The sequence below is a fragment of the Nerophis lumbriciformis genome, linkage group LG03, assembly GCF_033978685.3.
Source record: "Nerophis lumbriciformis linkage group LG03, RoL_Nlum_v2.1, whole genome shotgun sequence".
NCBI lineage: Eukaryota > Metazoa > Chordata > Actinopteri > Syngnathiformes > Syngnathidae > Nerophis > Nerophis lumbriciformis.
The window spans coordinates 19,617,791-19,639,785 of record NC_084550.2 but is presented as its reverse complement, the minus strand read 5'-3'; the positions used below and the strand labels follow the sequence as shown (position 1 = coordinate 19,639,785).

Below are 21,995 nucleotides of genomic sequence, written 5' to 3'. Positions count from 1 at the left end.
GATGCGAAGATTAGTGCCTCTTCTCTAAGCTCATCCCAGATGACCGAGCTCCTCACCCTATCATTTGCAGCTACACCATGTAGAAAACTCTTTTCGGGCGCTTGTATCCGCGATCAGGCGATTTCCGTCACTACCGGTCACTACCCAAAGCTTGTGAGCATAGGTGAGGGTAGGAACGTCAATCTTGGGCTAATGCCTCCTCTCCCTTGAGAAGCAGATCTCGAGATACTTGAACTCCTCCACATAGATAATGCCTCACTTCCATTCACAAGACTGCAATCCACCATTTTCCAGCTAAAAATTATGGCAGAGGTGCTGAGTCTCTTCTCAAAATCTTCACCAATCCTCAGCAAACGCTGGAGGTCACGGTATTGTTACAGCGGGGTTGCAGCTTACTGCGCGGTTGGTTCTCCCGGGATGCAAACGGACGACTCCGGACAGGACTTGCAGGTAGGAACATGATTCAATCTCGAAAAAACTCAAAGAGGTGCAAAAACAGAAAACAAACCGACGGAACAAGGTGCCGATCGCACTTGAAGCTAAGCACTTAGCATGGGCTAGGAGACAAGCAAAACTTACGTAACAGGACCGTGATGCAAACAAAGAAGCCAGACCGACTGACTGGCAAAGGCAGGCTTAAATAATGTCTCTAATTAGGAACAGGTGAGCGTCCCGAACACAAGAGGCAGGTGAAAATAATACGTAGCCATGGTAAAAAACTCAGAGGTGCACAAACAGGAGCTAAAGGAGTCCAAAACTAACAGAAAACACAAAACATGATCCGGACCACGGATCATAACAGGTATGATGAGGCCATCAGGACCACGTCATCTGCAAATAGCAAGTATAAGATGATCAGGCCCCCAAACTAGACACCCTCAAGTACCCTAATTTCTGGTCTGTAAGCCACTACTTTTCCTCCTGCGCTTCACATGCTGCCAATAAATCTAGCCATTTAGCGAGTTATGGACTCACCGTCGTCATGGAGAAGAAATGACTAAATGTACACAACATATGGAGAGAAATATGTCTTTTTGTGCAATCCAAAGAAAAGATTTACAACCAAAAAAAAAAAAAGATTTGCAAACGTTTTGGTTTGGAAAATTGAAATTGAATCATTACCAAAGAAAGAAAACGATTTTCAACGCCCCAAAGTTTTTGTGACCCCAGAATTTTTTTTAATCGCAAATCCATTTTTTGGGGTTCTGAGTCTATTTTGTTGTTCTTTGGTTGGATCAAAAGACACAAATTACTCTCCATAACAACGCAGCCCAAAAATTAAACGAGAATCCACCACCTCTACTAAAACCCGTGCAAAAATTAGGTGGGTGAGGCTTATATTCATTTAGGTGCACTCTCTGGACCTGAAATTACAAAAACAATATTGTAAGGACCATACTATAAGGTAATTAGTAATCTTACGCTTAATTTTAATCAAATTCTATAAATATATTCAACATACTTACAGTTTAACAGGTATATACCTTGTTATCTGATTAAGCTGATTATAAAAAACACTTGCAAAAAAAGGACTAATTAATTTACATACAATTTCTTGCTCAGTGGCCTTGTGGTTAGAGTGTCCGCCCTGAGATCGGTAGGTCGTGAGTTCAAACCCCGGCCGAGTCATACCAAAAACTATAAAAATTAGGACCCATTACCTTCCTGCTTGGAACTCAGCATCAAGGGTTGGAATTGGGTGGTTATATCACCAAAAATGATTCCCTAGCGTGGCCACCGCTGCTCCTCACTGCTCCCCTCATCTCCCAGGAACAAGGGGATGGGTCAAATGCAGAGGACACATTTCACCACACTGTGACTATCACACGACACCTCCGCTCCGGACAGGCTAACCTCCTTCAACGTCCGAGGACAAAGCTACGAACAACGGGAACACTCTCCCTGACCACCTGAGGGCACCACAGACTGTGGATGCTTTTAAAAAAAGGCTTAAAAACCCTTCTTTTTAGATATATGCATACTAGTTTTAGCTATTTGGCTGTTGTAGTTTTTATTTTTTTATTTTTTTTATTATCTTTTTATTTTTTTATTTTTTTAATACACTGTAGCACTTTGAGGTTGTTTACTCAATGTAAAGTGCTTTTAACAAATGAAATATATTATTATTATCATCAGTGGTACTTTAACTTTAACTTTTTATTCAGTGCTACAACAAATGAATGTTTAAACTTAATTAATAATATATATATTTCTTAAATAAACTGCCGGTAAAATCAAAGTGCAAATGAAAATAAAGCTTTGCCTCTTTAGTTATATTTTTTGTGCTTAAGAAACTTCTCTATGGCTTTCGCTCCAGGCTTCTTCTGTTTGTTTGATATTGTCATTACTGCCACAAGTGGTGGACAAGTGTATTACAACTGAGTACCGCTGCGACCCCTACGGACCACAGCTGAGAAACTGACATTTTTTGTGGATTATTCTTAATAATTCGAATTTAATTTTTTCTACTTACTGCTCGCAACCTCAGTTCAAATTCCTGGAATTCTTTGACAGTCTCGATTGAGCTTTTTTTCAATTGTTTTGCACAAGCCTGTTGACACAAAAGAGACTTCGGCCTACCGCTCTTGTCTGCAGCGCCTCCTCGCAAGACTCTCGCCACAACAATCGCCCCGGTGGATTCATCCCGTTTAATCGTGGCTCCCTTCACGGCGTTGATTTATGGAGGAGTAGATGGATATTGAAAATAACATGTTGTTTGTGTTACAATGCAGACGGGCTTCCTATTAGGAGTCACAATCATTCCAGTGATGGTTATTTCTATCAAGATGGGACCATTTAGGCAGCTGCCGTCATGTAACACACAAACCGCGGGATTAGGTTATCCAAACTCGCGTTATTTCCAACAGATGGCGTCGCTTTGGAGCAAGTCGCAGTGGAAAGAGCATCCTGTGTAGTTGACAACAATCAGGCTCGGGCGTAGTCCTGTTGTGTGGAAAACTGGAACACGTTGGATCGATCAAAAAGAGCACATGTCCAGACAAAGGGCGGTCTCGCTCCAGTTTAGCTTTGGGATCAATACCAGCGGCTGTTCTCCATTATTGGTTTCGAGATAACTCGGCGCTCACACAGCAAAAACTCATTAAGTAAACTAGGAGAAGGAATTGCGTGTGAATGCTCCAATGCTGAAGTTGAACTGAAATGCTGACAGAATGTAGTATGAATGTAAAAATAGCTTGAACGTTGGAATGGTTTGAATGTTGAAGAGGTTGAATTTCCAGGAAAACCGGAATTTGGTTTGGAACTTGGGAACATGTTAGTTTGAATGTCCAGGATGAGTGGAATTGGTTGGTGTTGGAATTGTTTAAATCGGTCAAGAAATGTTAAAGTAGTAACAGTTTTTAATTGAGAAATTCCTGGAATTTCGGGAAAACCGTGAATTTTTCTACTTCCTTAACCAACTTGGTTTTTGTCCTGAATATGAGTGTTTTGACGGTGGAATGGTTAAAATGGGTTGAAAAATGTGAAAGGAGTAGTCGAACTTAAGAAGGGTGGAAATAGGTTACCAAAAAACAGGAATTCCTGGAAATTTTTTAAACGTGGAAAAATAATAGTTTGAATGTCTAAGATGAGTTGAATGTGTTGAAGGTGGAATGGTTTTAATCGGTTGAAGAATGTGGGAATTGTGGATGTTTGAAAAGTGTCCCACTCATTTCAATGGGAACTTCCTGGAAATTTTGGGAAAGGTGGGATTTTAAAAAAAAATGATTAGGAGCATGAATGTCCTGAATGAGCTGAATTGGTTGGTGTTGGAATTGTTTAAATCGGTCAAGAAATGTTAAAGTAGTAACAGTTTTTATTTGGGAAATTCCTGGAATTTCAGGAAAACCTGTAATTTTTCTAATTCCTTAGCCAACTTGGTTTTTGTCCTGAATATGAGTGTTTTGATGGTGGAATGGTTGAAATGGGTTGAAAAATGTGAAAGGAGTAGTCAAACTTAAGAAGGGTGGAAATAGGTTACCAAAAAACAGGAATTCCTGGAAATTTGTTGAACATGGAAAACTGGTAGTTTGAATGTGTAGGATGAGTTGAATGTGTTGACGGTGGAATGGTTTGAATAGGTTGAAGAATGTGGGAATTGTGGAAGTTGGAAAAATGTCCCATTGATTTCAATGGGAACTTCCTGGAAATTGTAGAATTTTGGGAAAAGCAGGATTTTTTTGAAAATGATTAAGAGAATGAATAAGCTGAATTGGTTGGTGTTGGAATTGTTTAAATCGGGCAAGAAATGTTGAAGTAGTAAATGGTATTAGGGAATTTTGGGGACTTTTTTTTTTAACTTGGAAAAAGGGTAGTTTGAATGTCCAGGGTGAGTTGAATGTGTTGATGCTGGAATGGTTTGAATAGGTTGAAAAATATAGGAATTGTGCAACTTGGAATAATGTCGCATTCATTTCAATGGGAACTTCCTGGAAATTTGGGGGACTCTGGATTTTTTGGAAAATGATTAGGAGCATCAATGTCCTAAATGAGCTGAATTTGTTGGTGTTGGAATTGTTTAAATCAGGCAAGAAATGTTGAAGTAGTAACAGTTTTTAATTGAGAAATTCCTGGAATTTCGGGAAAACCGTGAATTTTTCTAGTTCCTTAACCAACTTGGTTTTTGTCCTGAATATGAGGAGTGTTTTGATGGTGGAATGGTTGAAATGGGTTGAAAAATGTGAAAGGAGGAGTCGAACTTAAGAAGGGTGGAAATAGGTTACCAAAAAACAAGAATTCCTGGAAATTTTTTGAACGTGGAAAAATAGTAGTTTGAATGTCCAGGGTGAGTGGAATGTGTTGAAGATGGAATGGTTTGAATCGGTTGAAGAATGTGGGAATTGTGGAAGTTGGAAAAATGTCCCATTCATTTCAATGGGAACTTCCTGGAAATTTTGGAATTTTGGGAAAAGCAGGATTTTTTTTTAAATGATTAAGAGAATGAATGAGCTGAATTGGTTGGTGTTGGAATTGTTTGAATCGGGCGAGAAATGTTAAAGTAGTAAATGGTATGAGGGAATTTTGGGGGGAAATTTTTGAACTTGGAAAAAGGGTAGTTTGAATGTCCAGGGTGAGTGGAATGTGTTGATGTTGGGATGTTTTGAATAGGTTGAAAAATGTGGGAATTGTGCAACTTGGAAAAATGTCCCATTCATTTCAATGGGAACTTCCTGGAAATTTGGGGAACTCTGGATTTTTTGGAAAATGATTAGGAGCATAAATGTCCTGAATGAGCTGAATTGGTTGGTGTTGGAATTGTTTAAATCGGTCTACACATTTTAAAGTAGTAACAGTTTTTAATTGAGAAATTCCTGGAATTTCGGGAAAACCGTCAATTTTTCTAGTTCCTTAACCAACTTGGTTTTTGTCCTGAATATGAGTGTTTTGATGGTGGAATGGTTAAAATGGGTTGAAAAATGTGAAAGGAATAGTCAAACTTAAGAAGGGTAGAAATAGGTTACCAAAAAACAGGAATTCCTGGACATTTTTTGAACGTGGAAAAATAGTAGTTTGAATGTCCAGGGTGAGTGGAATGTGTTGAAGATGGAATGGTTTGAATCGGTTGAAGAATGTGGGAATTGTGGAAGTTGGAAAAATGTCCCATTGATTTCAATGGGAACTTCCTGGAAATTTTGGAATTTTGGGAAAAGAAGGATTTTTTGGAAAATGATTAAGAGAATGAATGAGCTGAATTGGTTGGTGTTGGAATTGTTTAAATCGGGCAAGAAATGTTGAAATAGTAAATGGTATTAGGGAATTTCGGGAAACATTTTTTGATCTTGGAAAAATGGTAGTTTGAATGTCCAGGGTGCGTGGAATGTGTTGATGCTGGAATGGTTTGAATAGGTTGAAAAATGTGGGAATTGTGCAACTTGGAAAAATGTCCCATTCATTTCAATGGGAACTTCCTGGAAATTTGGGGAACTCTGGATTTTTTTGAAAATGATTAGGAGCATTAATGTCCTGAATGAGATGAATTGGTTGGTGTTGGAATTGTTTAAATCGGGCGAGAAATGTTAAAGTAGTAAATGGTATGAGGGAATTTTGAGGAACAAATTTTGAACTTGGAAAAAGGGTAGTTTGAATGTCCAGGATGAGTGGAATGTGTTGATGTTGGGATGTTTTGAATAGGTTGAAAGATGTGGGAATTGTGCAACTCGGAAAAATGTCCCATTCACTTCAATGGGAACTTCCTGGAAATTTGGGGAACTCTGGATTTTTTTGGAAAATGATTAGGAGCATGAATGAGCTGAATTGGTTGGTGTTGGAATTGTTTAAATCGGTCAAGAAATGTTAAAGTAGTAACAGTTTTTAATTGAGAAATTCCTGGAATTTCGGGAAAACCGTGAATTTTTCTACTTCCTTAACCAACTTGGTTTTTGTCCTGAATATGAGTGTTTTGACGGTGGAATGGTTAAAATGGGTTGAAAAATGTGAAAGGAGTAGTCGAACTTAAGAAGGGTGGAAATAGGTTACCAAAAAACAGGAATTCCTGGAAATTTTTTAAACGTGGAAAAATAATAGTTTGAATGTCTAAGATGAGTTGAATGTGTTGAAGGTGGAATGGTTTTAATCGGTTGAATGTGGGAATTGTGAATGTTTGAAAAGTGTCCCACTCATTTCAATGGGAACTTCCTGGAAATTTTGGGAAAGGTGGGATTTAAAAAAAAAAAAAAGATTAGGAGCATGAATGTCCTGAATGAGCTGAATTGGTTGGTGTTGGAATTGTTTAAATCGGTCAAGAAATGTTAAAGTAGTAACAGTTTTTAATTGGGAAATTCCTGGAATTTCAGGAAAACCTGTAATTTTTCCAATTCCTTAGCCAACTTGGTTTTTGTCCTGAATATGAGTGTTTTGATGGTGGAATGGTTGAAATGGGTTGAAAAATGTGAAAGGAGTAGTCGAACTTAAGAAGGGTGGAAATAGGTTACCAAAAAACAGGAATTCCTGGAAATTTTTTGAACGTGGAAAAATAATAGTTTGAATGTCTAGGATGAGTTGAATGTGTTGAAGGTGGAATGGTTTGAATCAGTTGAAGAATGTGGGAATTGTGGATGTTTGAAAAGTGTCCCATTCATTTCAATGGGAACTTCCTGGAAATTTTGGAATTTTGGGAAAAGCAGGATTCTTTTGAAAATGATTAAGAGAATGAATGAGCTGAATTGGTTGGTGTTGGAATTGTTTAAATCGGGCAAGAAATGTTGAAGTAGTAAATGGTATTAGGGAATTTTGGGGACATTTTTTTTAACTTGGAATAGGGTAGTTTGAATGTCCAGGGTGAGTGGAATGTGTTGATGTTGGAATGCTTTGAATAGGTTGAAAAATGTGGGAATTGTGCAACTTGGAAAAATGTCCCATTCATTTCAATGTGAACTTCCTGGAAATTTGGGAATTTTGGGAAAAGCGGGAATTTTTTGGAAATGATTAGGAGCATGAATGCCCTGAATGAGCTGAATTGGTTGGTGTTGGAATTGTTTAAATCGGGCAAGAAATGTTAAAGTAGTAAATGGTATGAGGGAATTTTGGGAAACATTTTTTGATCTTGGAAAAACGGTAGTTTGAATGTCCAGGGTGAGTGGAATGAGTTGATGTTGGGATGGTTTGAATAGGTTGAAAAATGTGGGAATTGTGCAACTTGGAAAAATGTCCCATTCATATCAAAGGGAACTTCCTGGAAATTTGGGAAACTCTGGAGTTTTTGGAAAATAATTAGGAGCATGAATGTCCTGAATGAGCTGAATTGGTTGATGTTGGAATTGTTTAAATCGGTCAAGAAATGTTAAAGTAGTAACAGTTTTTAATTGAGAAATTCCTGGAATTTCGGGAAAACCTGTGATTTTTCTAGTTCCTTAACCAACTTGGTTTTTGTCCTGAATATGAGGAGTGTTTTGACGGTGGAATGGTTGAAATGGGTTGAAAAATGTGAAGGGAGGAGTCGAACTTAAGAAGGGTGGGAAAAAAAACGGGAATTCCTGGAAATTTGTTGAACGTGGAAAACTGGTAGTTTGATTGTGTAGGATGAGTTGAATGTGTTGACGGTGGAATGGTTTGAATAGGTTGAAGAATGTGGGAATTGTGGAAGTTTGAAAAATGTCCCATTCATTTCAATGAGAACTTCCTGGAAATTTGGGAATGGTGGGAAAAGCAGGATTTTTTGGGAAAATGATTAGAAGCATGAATGATCGGAATGAGCTGAATTGGTTGGTGTTGGAATTGTTTGAATTAGTCAAGAAATGTTGAAGTAGTAAATGGTAATGGTGTCGCCAGAAAAAGAGCGGAAATAGGGCTTCGGAAGACCAGGAATTCTGGAAAATCTTAGAATTTTTTTTAACTTGGAAAAAATATAGTTTGAATTTCCAGAATGGTGGAATGTGTTGAAGGTGGAATGGTTTTAATTGGTTGAAAAGTTTGGAAATGGTGGAAGTTTGAAAAACGGCCAATTCTTTTTGAATGGGTAAAAATGTCCCGGAAAACCTGGAATTCTGGGAAATCTTGGAATCTTTTTATTTTTTTCCAGGAAAAGCCCGCGATTGCCAAATAGGCAAAACAGTTTGAAGTTGGAACGGTTTGAATCAGATGAAAAATGTGGAAGTTGTGGAACTTCGAAGAATAGCCCATTGATTTCAATGGGAATTTCAGAAAAAATTGGGAATTTCGGGAAAAGCTGGAATTAAAAAAAAAAGAAAAAAAAAGGTAAACAACTTGAATGGTCTGAATGAGTTGACATGGTTGGTGTTAAAGTTTTTCTAATCGGTCAAGAAATGTTGAAGTAGTAACATGTTAAATTGAAAAATGGTATAACGGAATTCCCGGAATTTCGGGAAAACCGGGAATTTTTCCAGTTCAAAAAACAACTTTGTTTTTTGTCCTGATTAAGAGGAATGTTTTGACGGGGAACGGTTGAAGTGGGTTGAAAAAATTTGAAAAAAGTAGTCGCCAAAAAAAGGGTAGAAAAAGGGCTTTGGAAAAGCAGGATTTCTGGAAAATCCTGGAATTTTTTTGAACTTGTAAAAATTATGATTTAAATTTTAAGAATGGTGGAATATGTTAAAAGTGGAATGGTTTGAATAGGTTGAAAAATGTGGAAGTGGTGGAAGTTTGAAAAATGGCCAATTCATTTTGAATGGGAAAAATGTCCCGGAAAACCTGGAATTCTGGGAAATCTGGGAATTTTTGGAATTTTTCCAGGGAAAGCCCGCGATTGCCAAATAGGCAAAACAGTTTGAAGTTGGGACGGTTTGAATCAGATGAAAAATGTGGAAGTTGTGGAACTTTGAAGAATATCCCATTGATTTTAATGGGAATTTCGGGAAAAGCGGGAATTTAGAAAAAAAAAAAAAAAAAAAAAAGGTAAACAACTTGAATGAGTTGACATGGTTGGTGTTAAAAATGTTCTAATCGGTCGAGGAATGTTGAATTGAAAAATGGTATTACGGAATTCCTGGAATTTTGGGAAAACCAGGAATTTTTCCAGTTCATTTTTTGTCCTGATTAAGAGGAATGTTTTGACGGTAAAACCGTTGAAATGCGTTGAAAAATGTGGAAGGAGTAGTCGCCAGAAAAAAGGGTGGAAATAGGGCTCTGGAAAACCAGAAATTCTGGAAAATCCTGGAATTTTTTGGAACTTGAAAAAATTATAGTTTGAATTTCCACAATGGAGGAATGTGTTAAAGGTGGAATGGTTTGAATTGGTTGAAAAGTTTGGAAATGGTGGAAGTTTGCAAAAAGGCTAAGTCATTTTGAATGGGAAAAATGTCCCGGAAAACCTGGAATTCTGGGAATTTTTTGATTTTTTTTCCAGGGAAATCCCGCGATTCCTGAAAAGGCTAATTAGTTTGAAGTCGGAACGGTTTGAATCAGATGAAAAATGTGGAAGTTGTGGAACTTTGAAGAATAGCCCATTGATTTCAATGGGATTTTCATAAAAAATTGGGAATTTCGGGAAAAGCGGGAATTTTTGGGAAAATCGTAAAACAATTTTAATGATCTGAATGAGTTGGGCCCTGCGATGAGGTGGCGACTTGTCCAGGGTGTACCCCGCCTTCCGCCCGATTGTAGCTGAGATAGGCTCCAGCGCCCCCCGCGACCCCAATGGGAATAAGCGGTAGAAAATGGATGGATGGATGGATGAATGTGTTGGTGTTAAACTTTTTCTAATCGGTCGAGAAATATTGAAGTAGTAACATGTTGAATTGAAAAATGGTATTACGGAATTCCTGGAATTTAGGGAAAACCGGGATTTTTTTCAGTTCAAAAAACAACTTCGTTTTTTGTCCTGATTAAGAGGAATGTTTTGACGGTAAAACCGTTGAAATGCGTTGAAAAATGTGGGAGGAGTAGTCGCCAGAAAAAAGGGTGGAAATAGGGCTTTGGAAAAGCAGGAATTCTGGAAAATCCTGGAATTTTTTGGAACTTGGAAAAATTATAGTTTCAATTTCCAGAATGGTGGAGTGTTGAAGGTGGAATGGTTTGAATTGGTTGAAAAATGTGGAAATGGTGGCAGTTTGAAAAACGGCCAATTCATTTTGAATGGGAAAAATGTCCCGGAAATCTGTGAATTTGGGGAATTTTTCCAGGGAAAGTTTGCGATTCCCGAATAGTCTGAACAGTTTGAAGTTGGAACGGTTTGAATCGGGTGAAACATTTGGAAATTGTGGAACTTTGAAGAATGTCCCATTCATTTCAATGGGAATTTCAGAAAAAAATTGGGAATTTCGGGAAAATCAGGAATTAAAAAAAAAAAAATAAAAAAAAATTGAAGGGTCTGAATGAGTTGAAATGGTTGGTGTTAAAATTTTACAAATCGGTCGAGAAATGTTGTAGTAGTAACATGTTGAATTGAAAAATGGTATTACGGAAATCCTGGAATTTTGGGAAAACCGGGGATTTTTCCAGTTAAAAAAAAACCATCATTTTTTGTCCTGATTAAGAGGAATGTTTTGACGGTAAAACCGTTGAAATGCGTTGAAAAATGTGGAAGGAGTAGTCGCCAGAAAAAAGAGTGGAAATAGGGCTCTGAAAAACCAGAAATTCTGGAAAATCCTGGAATTTTTTGGAACTTAGAAAAGGGGACGTTTGAATTTCCTGAATGGTTGAATAGGTTGAAAAATGTGGAAATGGTGGAAGTTTGAAAAACGGCCAATTCATTTTGAATGGGAAAAATGTCCCGGAAAACCTGGAACTCTGGGAAATCTAGGAATTTTTGTAATTTTTCCGATTGCCAAATAGGCAAAACAGTTTGAAGTTGGAACGGTTTGAATCAGATGAAAAATGTGGAAGTTGTGGAACTTTGAAGAATATCCCATTGATTTTAATGGGAATTTCAGAAAAAATTGGGAATTTCGGGAAAAGCTGGAATTAAAAAAAGAAAAAAAAGGTAAACAACTTGAATGGTCTGAATGAGTTGACATGGTTGGTGTTAAACGTTTTTCTAATCGGTCGAGAAATGTTGAAGTAGTAACATGTTAAATTGAAAAATTGTATTACGGAACTTCGGGAAAACCGGGAATTTTTCCAGTTCAAAAAACAACTTTGTTTTTTGTCCTGATTAAGAGGAATGTTTTGACAGTAGAACCGTTGAAATGCGTTGAAAAATTAGGAAAAAGTAGTCGCCAGAAAAAAGGGTGGAAATAGGACTTTGGAAAAGCAGGAATTCTGGAAAATCCTGGAATTTTTTTGAACTTGGAAAAATTATGATTTAAATTTCAAGAATGGTGGAATATGTTAAAGGTGTGATGGGTTGAATAGGTTGAAGTTTGAAAAACGGCCAATTAATTTTGAATGGGAAAAATGTCCCGGAAAACCTGGAATTCTGTGAAATCTGGGAATTTTTTTTATTTTTTTCTAGGGAAATTCGGCGATTCCCAAACAGGCAAAACAGTTTGAAGTTGGAACGGTTTGAATCAGATGAAAATGTGGAAGTTGTGGAACTTTGAAGAATATCCCATTGATTTCAATGGGAATTTCAGAAAAAAATGGGAATTTCGGGAAAAGCGGGAATTTAGAAAAAAAGAAAGAAAAAAAGGTAAACAACTTGAATGAGATGACATGGTTGGTGTTAAAAATTTTCTAATCGGTCGAGAAATGTTGAATTGAAAAATGGTATTACAGAATTCCTGGAATTTCGGGAAAACCAGGAATTTTTCCAGTTCAAAAAACAACTTCGTTTTTTGTCCTGATTAAGAGGAATGTTTTGACGGTAAAACCGTTGAAATGCGTTGAAAAATGTGGAAGGAGTAGTCGCCAGAAAAAAGGGTGGAAATAGGGCTCTGGAAAACCAGAAATTCTGGAAAATCCTGGAATTTTTTGGAACTTGAAAAAATTATAGTTTGAATTTCCACAATTGAGGAATGTGTTAAAGGTGGAATGGTTTGAATTGGTTGAAAAGTTTGGAAATGGTGGAAGTTTGGAAAAAAGGCCAAGTCATTTTGAATGGGAAAAATGTACCGGAAAACCTGGAATTCTGGGAATTTTTTGATTTTTCCAGGGAAATCCCGCGATTCCTGAAAAGGCTGATTAGTTTGAAGTCAGAACGGTTTGAATCAGATGAAAAATGTGGATGTTGTGGAACTTTGAAGAATATCCCATTGACTTCAATGGGAATTTTAAAAAAAATTGGGAATTTCGGGAAAAGCGGGAATTTTTGGGAAAATCTTTAAAAAAAATTAATGATCTGAATGAGTTGGTGTTAAAAAAATTCAAATCGGTCGAGAAATATTGAAGTAGTAACATGTTGAATTGAAAAATGGTATTACGGAATTCCTGGAATTTCGGGAAAACCGGGATTTTTTTCACATCAAAAAACAGCTTTGTTTTTTGTCCTGATTAAGAGGAATGTTTTGACGGTAAAACCGTTGAAATGCGTTGAAAAATGTGGAAGGAGTAGTCGCCAGAAAAAAGGGTGGAAATAGGGCTCTGGAAAACCAGAAATTCTGGAAAATCCTGGAATTTTTTGGAACTTAGAAAAGGGGGAGTTTGAATTTCCAGAATGGTGGAATATGTTAAAGGTGGAATGGGTTGAATAGGTTGAAAAATGTGGAAATGGTGGAAGTTTGAAAAACGGCCAATTCATTTTGAATGGGAAAAATGTCCCGGAAAACCTGGAATTCTGGGAAATCTGGGAATTTTTTAATTTTTTTCCAGGAAAATCCGGCGATTCCCAAATAGGCAAAACAGTTTGAAGTTGGAACGGTTTCAATTGGATAAAAAATGTGGAAGGTAGAGCGCGCCAAAACCTGGAGAAGAATCATAATAATAAATTGAATAAATAAATGAATTTTGGTGTAGGAAACCAAATAATTATTCTCATATTTGCCATGAATGCTAATCATGCTTAGGAAACTTTGTTGTGATTAGAATGTTTTTAGTCCTCCAGTCTCCTTGTCAATAATATTAAATTAGAAGGAAGACTGGAGGATTGACTGGATTGTTGCTATTTACTAATGACGGAACACAATCTGGTAAATGTTACTCATAGCAGACAATCCGCGTATATTCTTCATATAGACCTTGATCCACGCTCAAATCCCCAAAACTTCTGCTCTTGTTTTTTGAACGGAAAAAAAACCCAAAACTAATTTACAGGCCTTGGTGGAAATATGTGTACTTTGAACTCTGTATTCCTTTCCAGTCTGATACCAGCTGATCCAAGAAATCAAGTGACAATAGCTTGGAATAAGATGTTCTGGTAGGACCAAGAATATTAGTCATGATTAAAGACCAGCCTTGGAAGGTAATTCACATCAGGCGCAGCAGAGGAATGATCTCAGTCCATGTTAATGCTAAGAAAGAATAACTGAAGGGTATCAATTAGGAACTGACAAGAAGCCCACATTTCTACAAAACCCCAAAACCGGTGAAGTCAACACGTTGTGTAAATAGAGGGACGGCGTGGCGCAGTGGGAGAGTGGCCGTGCGCAACCCAAGGGTCCCTGGTTCAATCCCCACCTAGTACCAACCTCGTCATGTCCGTTGTGTCCTGAGCAAGACACTTCACCCTTGCTCCTGATGGGTGCTGGTTAGCGCCTTGCATGGCAGCTCCCTCCATCAGTGTGTGAATGTGTGTGTGAATGGGTAAATGTGGAAGTAGTGTCAAAGCGCTTTGAGTACCTTGAAGGTAGAAAAGCGCTATACAAGTATAACCCATTTATCATTTATAAATGGTAAATAAAAACAGAACACGATGATTTGCAAATCCTTTTCAACTTATATTCAATTGAACAAACTGCAAAGACAAGATATTTAATGTTCCAAATGAGAAACTTAATTTTTTTTTGCAAATAGTTATTAACTTAGACTTTTAAGGCTGTTGTGGCTTGGCATTGTCTTTCAGAAATAAGCAGGGGCGTCCATGATACAACATATGTCGCTCCAAAACCTGTATGTACCTTTCAGCATTAATGGTGCCTTCACAGATGTGTAAGTTACCCATGTCTTGGGCACTAATACACCCCCATACCATAACAGATGCTGGCTTTTCAACTTTGCGCCTATAACAATCCGGATGGTTCTTTTCCTCTTTGGTACGGAGGACACGACGTCCACAGTTTCCAAAAACAATTCGAAATGTGGACTCGTCAGACCACAGAACACTTTTCCACTTTGCATCAGTCTATCTGAGATGAGCTCGGTCCCAGCGGAGCCGGCGGCGTTTCCGGGTGTTGTTGATAAATAGGTTTTGCTTTGTATAGTAGAGTATAGTAGCGACCATTTGTAGTTACTGACAGTGATTTTCTGAAGTGTTCCTGAGCCTATGTGGTGATATCCTTTACACGCCAATGTCGCTTTTTGATGCAGTACCACCTGAGGGATCGAAGGCCCGTAAAATCATGGCTTACATGCAGTGATTTCTCCAGATTCTCTGAAACTTTTAATGATATTACGGACCGTAAAAAATAATTATTTGTTTTTCAAAGACAATTATCTGGCTGTGAGTATAAAACATATAGTCACAATAGAAGAGGCAATTCCTGAAGGAAAATGGCAATTCCTGAAGCTGAATAGAAGTGTTAACAGAATGTAGTATGAATGTAAGAATAGTTTGAATGTTGGAATGGTTTGAATGTTGAAAGGTTTGAATTTCCAGGAAAACAGGAATTTGGTTTGGAACTTGGGAAAGTGTTAGTTTGAATTTCCAGGAAAACAGGAATTTGGTTTGGAACTTGGGAACGTGTTAGTTTGAATGTCCAGGATGAGTGGAATGTGTTAATGTTGGAATGGTATGAATAGGTTGAAAAATGTGGGAATTGTGCAACTTGGAAAAATGTCCCATTCTATTCAATGGGAACTTCCTGGAAATTTCGTAATTTTGGGAAAAGCAGGATTTTTTGGAGAATGATTAGGAGCAAGAATGTCCTGAATGAGCTGAATTGGTTGGTGTTGGAATTGTTTTTAAATCGGGCAAGAAATGTTGAAGTAGTAAATGGTATTAGGGTATTTCGGGAAAATCTGGAATTTTTTTGAACTTGGAAAAAGAGTAGTTGGAATTTCCAGAATGGTGGAATGTGTTGATATTGGAATGGTTTGAACGGGTTGAAGAATGTGTAATTGTGGAAGTTTGAAGAATGGCCAATTCATTTCAATTGGAATTTCCCAAAAATGTGGGAATTTCGGGAAAAGCGGGATTTTTTTTTTGAAAATGGCAAAAAAACGTTGAATGGTCTGAATGAGTTGAAATGGTTGGTGTTGAAATTTAATGTTGGAATGGTTTCTATAAGTTGAAAAATGTGAGAATTGTGTAACTTGGAAAAATGTCCTATTCATTTTAATGGGAACTTACTGGAAATTTGGTAATTTTAGGAAAAGTGAGATTTTTTGAGAATGATTAGGAGCATGAATGTCCTGAATGAGCTGAATTGGTTGGTGTTGGAATTGTTTTTAAATCGGGCAAGAAATGTTGAAGTAGTAAATGGTATTAGGGAATTTCGCGAAAATCTGGAATTTTTTTGAACTTCGAAAAAGGGTAGTTTGAATTTCGAGAATGCTGTGTTAAAGGTAGAATGGTTTGAACGGGTTGAAGAATGTGGGGATTGTGGAAGTTTGAAAAATGGCCAATTCATTTCAATGGGAATTTCCCAAAAATGTGGGAATTTTGGGAAAAGCGGGATTTTGTTTTGAAAATGGTAAAAAACTTGAATGGTCTGAATGAGTTGAAAGGTTGAAGTTGTAACATGTTCAATTGAGAAATAGTATTACGGAATTCCTGGAATTTCGGGAAAAACGGGAATTTTTCCAGTTAAAAAAAGACTTAGTTTTTTGTCCTTATTAAGAGGAATGTTTTGACGGTGGAACGGTTGAAGTGGGTTGAAAAATGTGGGAGGAGTAGTCGCCAGAAAAAATGGTGGAAATAGGGCTCTGAAAAACCAGGAATTCTGGAAAATCCTGGAATTTTTTTAAACTTAGAAAAGGGGAAGTTTGAATTTCCTGAATGGTGAAATATGTTGAAGGTGGAATGGGTTGAATAGGTTGAAAAATGTGGAAATGTTGGAAGTTTCAAAAACGGCCAATTCATTTTTGAATGGGAAAAATGTCCCGGAAAAGCTGTAATTCTTTGAAATCTGGCAATTCTTGGAATTTGTCAAGGGAAAGCCTGAGATTCCCGAATAGGTTCAACAGTTTGAAGTTGCAACGGTTTGAATCAGGTGAAAAATGGCCAATTCATTTTGAATGGGGAAAAAGCAACAAAAAAAAGAATTTTGGGAAATCGGGAATTTTGGGGGGAAATTGTCAAAGTAAAGCACACAATTCATGAACAGGCTGAATCATTTCAAATGTGGAAGTTGTGAAAATTTTAAGAATGTTCCATTGATTTCAATGGGAATTTCAGATAACATTGTGAATTTCGGGAAAAGCGGGAATATTTTTTTAAAAAGTTAAAAAAAAAAATTTGAATGGTCTGAATGAGTTGGAATGGTTGGTGTTAAAATTTTCCAAATCGGTTGTCAAATGTTGAAGTTGTAACATGTTGAATTGAGAAATGGTATTACGGAATTCCTGGAATTTCGGGAAAACCGGGAATTTTTCCAGTTCAAAAAAACAACTTTGTTTTTTATCCTGATTAAGAGGAATGTTTTGACGGTGGAACGGTTGAAGTGGGTTGAAAAATGTGGGAGGAGTAGTCGCCAGAAAAAAGGGTCAAAAAAGGGAATTTCTGGGAATTCCTGGAAAAAAATTTTAACTTGAAAAAAGATAGTTTCAATGTCCAGGATGAGTGGAATATTTTGAAGGTGGAATGGTTTGAATCGGTGAAAAATGTGGAAATGGTGGAAGTTTTAAAAATGGCCAATTCGTTTTTGACTGGGAGAAATGTCCCGGAAAATCTGAAATTCTGGGAAATCTGTGAATTTGGGGAATTTGTCAAGGGAAAGCCCACAATTGGAATGGTTTGAATCGGACGAAAAAAGTGGAAGGTAGAGCGCGCCAAAATCTGGAGAAGAAAAAGAAGAAGAAGAAGTTGAATAAAAAAATAGATTAATTGTGGTGTTGAAAACCATATCAATGGAAATAAGGCTCTGAAAAACCAGGAATTCTGGAAAATCCTGGAAATTTTTTGAACTTACAAAAAGGGGAAGTTTGAATTTCCTGAATGGTGGAATGTGTTGAAGGTGGAATGGTTTGAATGGGTTGAAAAATGTGGAAGTTTGAAAAACGGCCAATTCATTTTGAATGGGGAAAAATGTCCCGGAAAAGCTGGAATTCTGGGAAATCTGGGAATTCTTGGAATTTGTCGAGGGAAAACCCGCGATTCCCGAATAGGCTGAACAGTTTGAAGTTGGAACGGTTTGAATCGGGTGAAAAATGTGCAAGGTAGAGCGCGCCAAAACCTGGAGAAGAATCATAATAATAAATTGAATAAATAGATACATTTTGGTGTAGAAAACCATATGTGTGGTTTGTGTGCATATAGCAGATAGGATTGTCTAATATCAACAGGTTAGAAAAAAGGTCTCTTCAAAGTGGATACATAATGATAACCACACACATCGTAATACTTCAAACTTGTAGTAATACAGAAGCAAAAAAGTGAAGTTACTGACCAGGGGCTCTTTGGTTTTGACCAGACTGACAATCTTGACTGAGTCGTCTTCGTCGTCCGTTACGCAGTCGGGGATTGGTGGCAGTGTGGGCTCGTAGTCTCTCTGGGCTACTGCATCATGGACGTATAGAAGACTCTGCACAACAAAGCACACAACAGTCAACATCTGCATTCATTCACCATAACGTTGTGGAGGGAGATGTGGCCAGTGCGCTTGCAGGACCAAAGGTCACCGCCGCTGTCCATGGTGCTGAGGACGAGCACCATCGGGTAGGGGAAGGGCATGTGCTGACGGCGAGACACAGCTGGTAGGTGATTAGATTTCACAGGTGGTACGTGTTAATCTAAACATCTGTTGTCTTTAACAGTGAGCGTCCGGGTGTAGGAGGAGGAGGAGGAGGAGTGGAGAGACGGCAAAGTCTGGAAAAAACAATTCTGTCTGAAGAGCGTGAAAACAATCATTAAAACCTTTGTCAACTCTGCACAACTGGCATCTGCGTATGTATCAGCGGGACCGCAGGTACACGACGTCTACAAACGTACTACCTATTTATTACATATGCCTTTTTAATGTGTAGTGCAGTGGCCTGCAGTTTTATTGCGTCCCAATACTGTTCCGTAATGATTGTATACAAATATTTCTTATATGTAGGTTTGTTTTTCTTTTTGAAAGGCAGGTTACATGTTAGAATCGTGCTGTTTTAGGTGGCCAAACACCAATTAAATTGATTTCAATTTGTTTTAATGGGAGATGTAGATTTGAAATACATGTGTTTTGATGGTCCATGTCGGTCCGTGTACTTTTGTTCATTCTATTTCCAATTCTGAAACACAAATTAAAAATTTAAAAAAAAATTAGGGCCGTTTTTTGATTTGTATCATTTTTGGCAGATTTTAAAACAAACAAAAAAAGGGTAAATTTTTTATTAAAATAATGCCATAAAATTGGATTTTGTGCGTTTTGCTTTTATGGATTAGATTTTTCCCAGATAACAGATGACAAATTTAACCGGAAGTAGTGTTTTAGCCTTTTCGGTCCGTGTACCTTCCGTTCATTCTATTTCCAATTCTGAAACGCAAATTAAAAAAAACTAAATTAGGGCCGTTTTTTGATCTTTATTATATATGGCAGATTTTAAAACAAACAAAATAGAGTAGATTTGTTATTAAAATATTGCCATAAAATTGGATTTTGTACTGTTTTTCTATTATGGATTAGATTTTTTCCAGATAAACCTAAAAAAAAATTTGCAAAATCTGTGTGACGACAAATTGAACCGATTTTGTGCTGTTTTCCTTTTATGGAGTTTTATTTTTTCAGATAAACACAAAAATCGAAAAAATTTGCAAAAATGCGTGGTTATCTGTGTGATGACAAATTGAACCGTAAGCCGTATTTTAGCATTTCTAGTCCGTGTACCTTCCGTTCATTCTATTTCCAATTCTGAAACGCAAATAAAAAACAAACAAAATTAGTGCCGTTTTTCGATTTTTATCATGTATGGCAGATTTTAAAACAAACAAAAAAAGGGTAGATTTTTTATTAAAATATTGCCATAAAATTGGATTTTGTGCGGTTTTCCTATTATGGATTTGATTTTTTTCCAGATAAACCTAAAAAAAAAGTGCAAAATCTGTGTGATGAAAAATTTAACCGATTTTGTGCTGTTTTCCTTTTATGGAGTTTTATTTTTCCAGATAAACACAAAAATCGAAAAAAATTTGCAAAAATGCGTGGTTATCTGTTTGATGATTAATTGAACCGGAAGCAGTATTATAGCCTTTCCTTTGCGTTCATTCTATTTCCAATTCTGACACGCAAATTAAAAAATTAAAAAATTAGGACCGTTTTTCGATTTTTAGCATGTATGGCAGATTTTAAAACAAACAAAAAAGGGTAGATTTTTAATTAAAATATTGCCATAAAATTGGATTTTGTGCGGTTTTCCTATTATGGATTTGATTTTTTTCCAGATAAACTTAAAAACAAATGTGCAAAATCTGTGTGTAGAAAAATTGAACCGATTTTGTGCTGTTTTCCTTTTATGGAGTTTTATTTTTCCAGATAAACACACAAATCAAAAAAAATGTGCAAAAATGCGTGGTTATCTGTGTGATGACAAATTGAACCGTAAGCCGTATTTTAGCATTTCTAGTCCGTGTACCTTTCGTTCATTCTATTTCCAATTCTGAAACGCAAATTAAAAGAAAACAAAACCAGCGCCGTTTTTCGATTTTTAGCATGTATGGCAGATTTTAAAACAAACAAAAAAAGGGTAGATTTTTTATTAAAATATTGTCATAAAATTGGATTTTGTGCGGTTTTCCTATTATGGATTTGATTTTTTTTCCAGATAAACCTAAAAAAAATTTGCAAAATCTGTGTGATGACAAATTGAACCGATTTTGTGCTGTTTTCCTTTTATGGAGTTTTATTTTTCCAGATAAACACAAAAATCAAAAAAATGTGCAAAAATGCGTGGTTATCTGTGTGATGATTAATTGAACCGGAAGCAGTATTTTAGCCTTTCCGGTCCGTGTACCTTCCGTTCATTCTATTTCCAATTCTGAAATGCAAAAAAATAAAAAATTAGGGCCGTTTTTCGATTTTTATTATTTTTAAATGGCAGATTTTAAAACAAACAAAAAAGGGTAGATTTTTTATTAAAATATTGCCATAAATTGGATTTTGTGCTGTTTTCCTATTATGGATTAGATTTTTTCCAGATAAACGCAAAAAAATGTGCAAAATCTATGTGATGACAAATTGAACCGATTTTGTGCTGTTTTCCTTTTATGGAGTTTTATTTTTCCAGATAAACACAAAAATCAAAAAAATTTGCAAAAATGCGTGGTTATCTGTGTGATGATTAATTGAATCAGAAGCAGCATTATAGCCTTTCCTTTGCGTTCATTCTATTTCCAATTCTGAAACGCAAATAAAAAAATAAAAAAATGAGGGCCGTTTTTCGATTTTTAGCAAATATGGCAGATTTTAAAACAAACAAAAAAAGGGTATATTTTCTATTAAAATATTGCCATAAAATTGGATTTTGTGCGGTTTTCCTATTATGGATTAGATTTTTTTCCAGATTAACCTAAAAAAAATGTGCAAAATATGTGTGATGAAAAATTTAACCGATTTTGTGCTGTTTTCCTTTTATGGAGTTTTATTTTTCCAGATAAACACACAAATCGAAAAAATTTGCAAAAATCCGTGGTTATCTGTGTGATGATTAATTGAACCGGAAGCAGTATTATAGCCTTTCCTTTGCGTTCATTCTATTTCCAATTCTGAAACGCAAATAAAAAACAAACAAAATTAGGGCCGTTTTTCGATTTTTAGCATGTATGGCAGATTTTAAAACACACAAAAAAAGGGTAGATTTTTTATTAAAATACTGCCATAAAATTGGATTTTGTGCAGTTTTCCTATTATGGATTAGATTTTTTTCCAGATAAACCTAAAAAAAAATTGCAAAATCTGTGTGTAGAAAAATTCAACCGATTTTGTGCTGTTTTCCTTTTATGGAGTTGTATTTTTCCAGATAAACACAAAAATCGAAAAAATTTGCAAAAATGAGTGGTTATCTGTGTGATGACAAATTGAACCGTAAGCCGTATTTTAGCATTTCTAGTCCGTGTACCTTCCGTTCATTCTATTTCCAATTCTGAAACGCAAATAAAAAAAATAAAAAAATCAAAAAAATCAGGGCCGTTTTTCGATTTTTAGCATATATGGCAGATTTGAAAACAAACAAAAAAGGGTAGATTTTTAATTAAAATATTGCCATAAAATTGGATTTTGTGCCGTTTTCCTATTATGGATTTGATTTTTTTCCAGATAAACCTAAAAAAAAAGTGCAAAATCTGTGTGATGACAAATTGAACCGATTTTGTGCTTTTTTCCTTTTATGGAGTTTTATTTTTCCAGATAAACACAAAAATCGAAAAAAATTGCAAA

General features: G+C 36.4%; 1 protein-coding gene across 1 annotated transcript in view; it reads right to left on the bottom strand.

Moving 5' to 3' along the window:
* LOC133580575 (MAGUK p55 subfamily member 7-like) overlaps nucleotides 1–21,995 on the bottom strand; it is a 140,044-nt gene that overhangs the window by 68,878 nt on the left and 49,171 nt on the right. The window contains exons 5-6 of the mRNA XM_061934869.1: nucleotides 18,033–18,167; nucleotides 2,581–2,662 (exon numbers count right to left, since the gene is read on the bottom strand). Of these exons, the coding sequence (XP_061790853.1) occupies nucleotides 2,581–2,662; nucleotides 18,033–18,167 (217 nt within the window). The remainder of the gene's footprint in view (nucleotides 1–2,580; nucleotides 2,663–18,032; nucleotides 18,168–21,995) is intronic.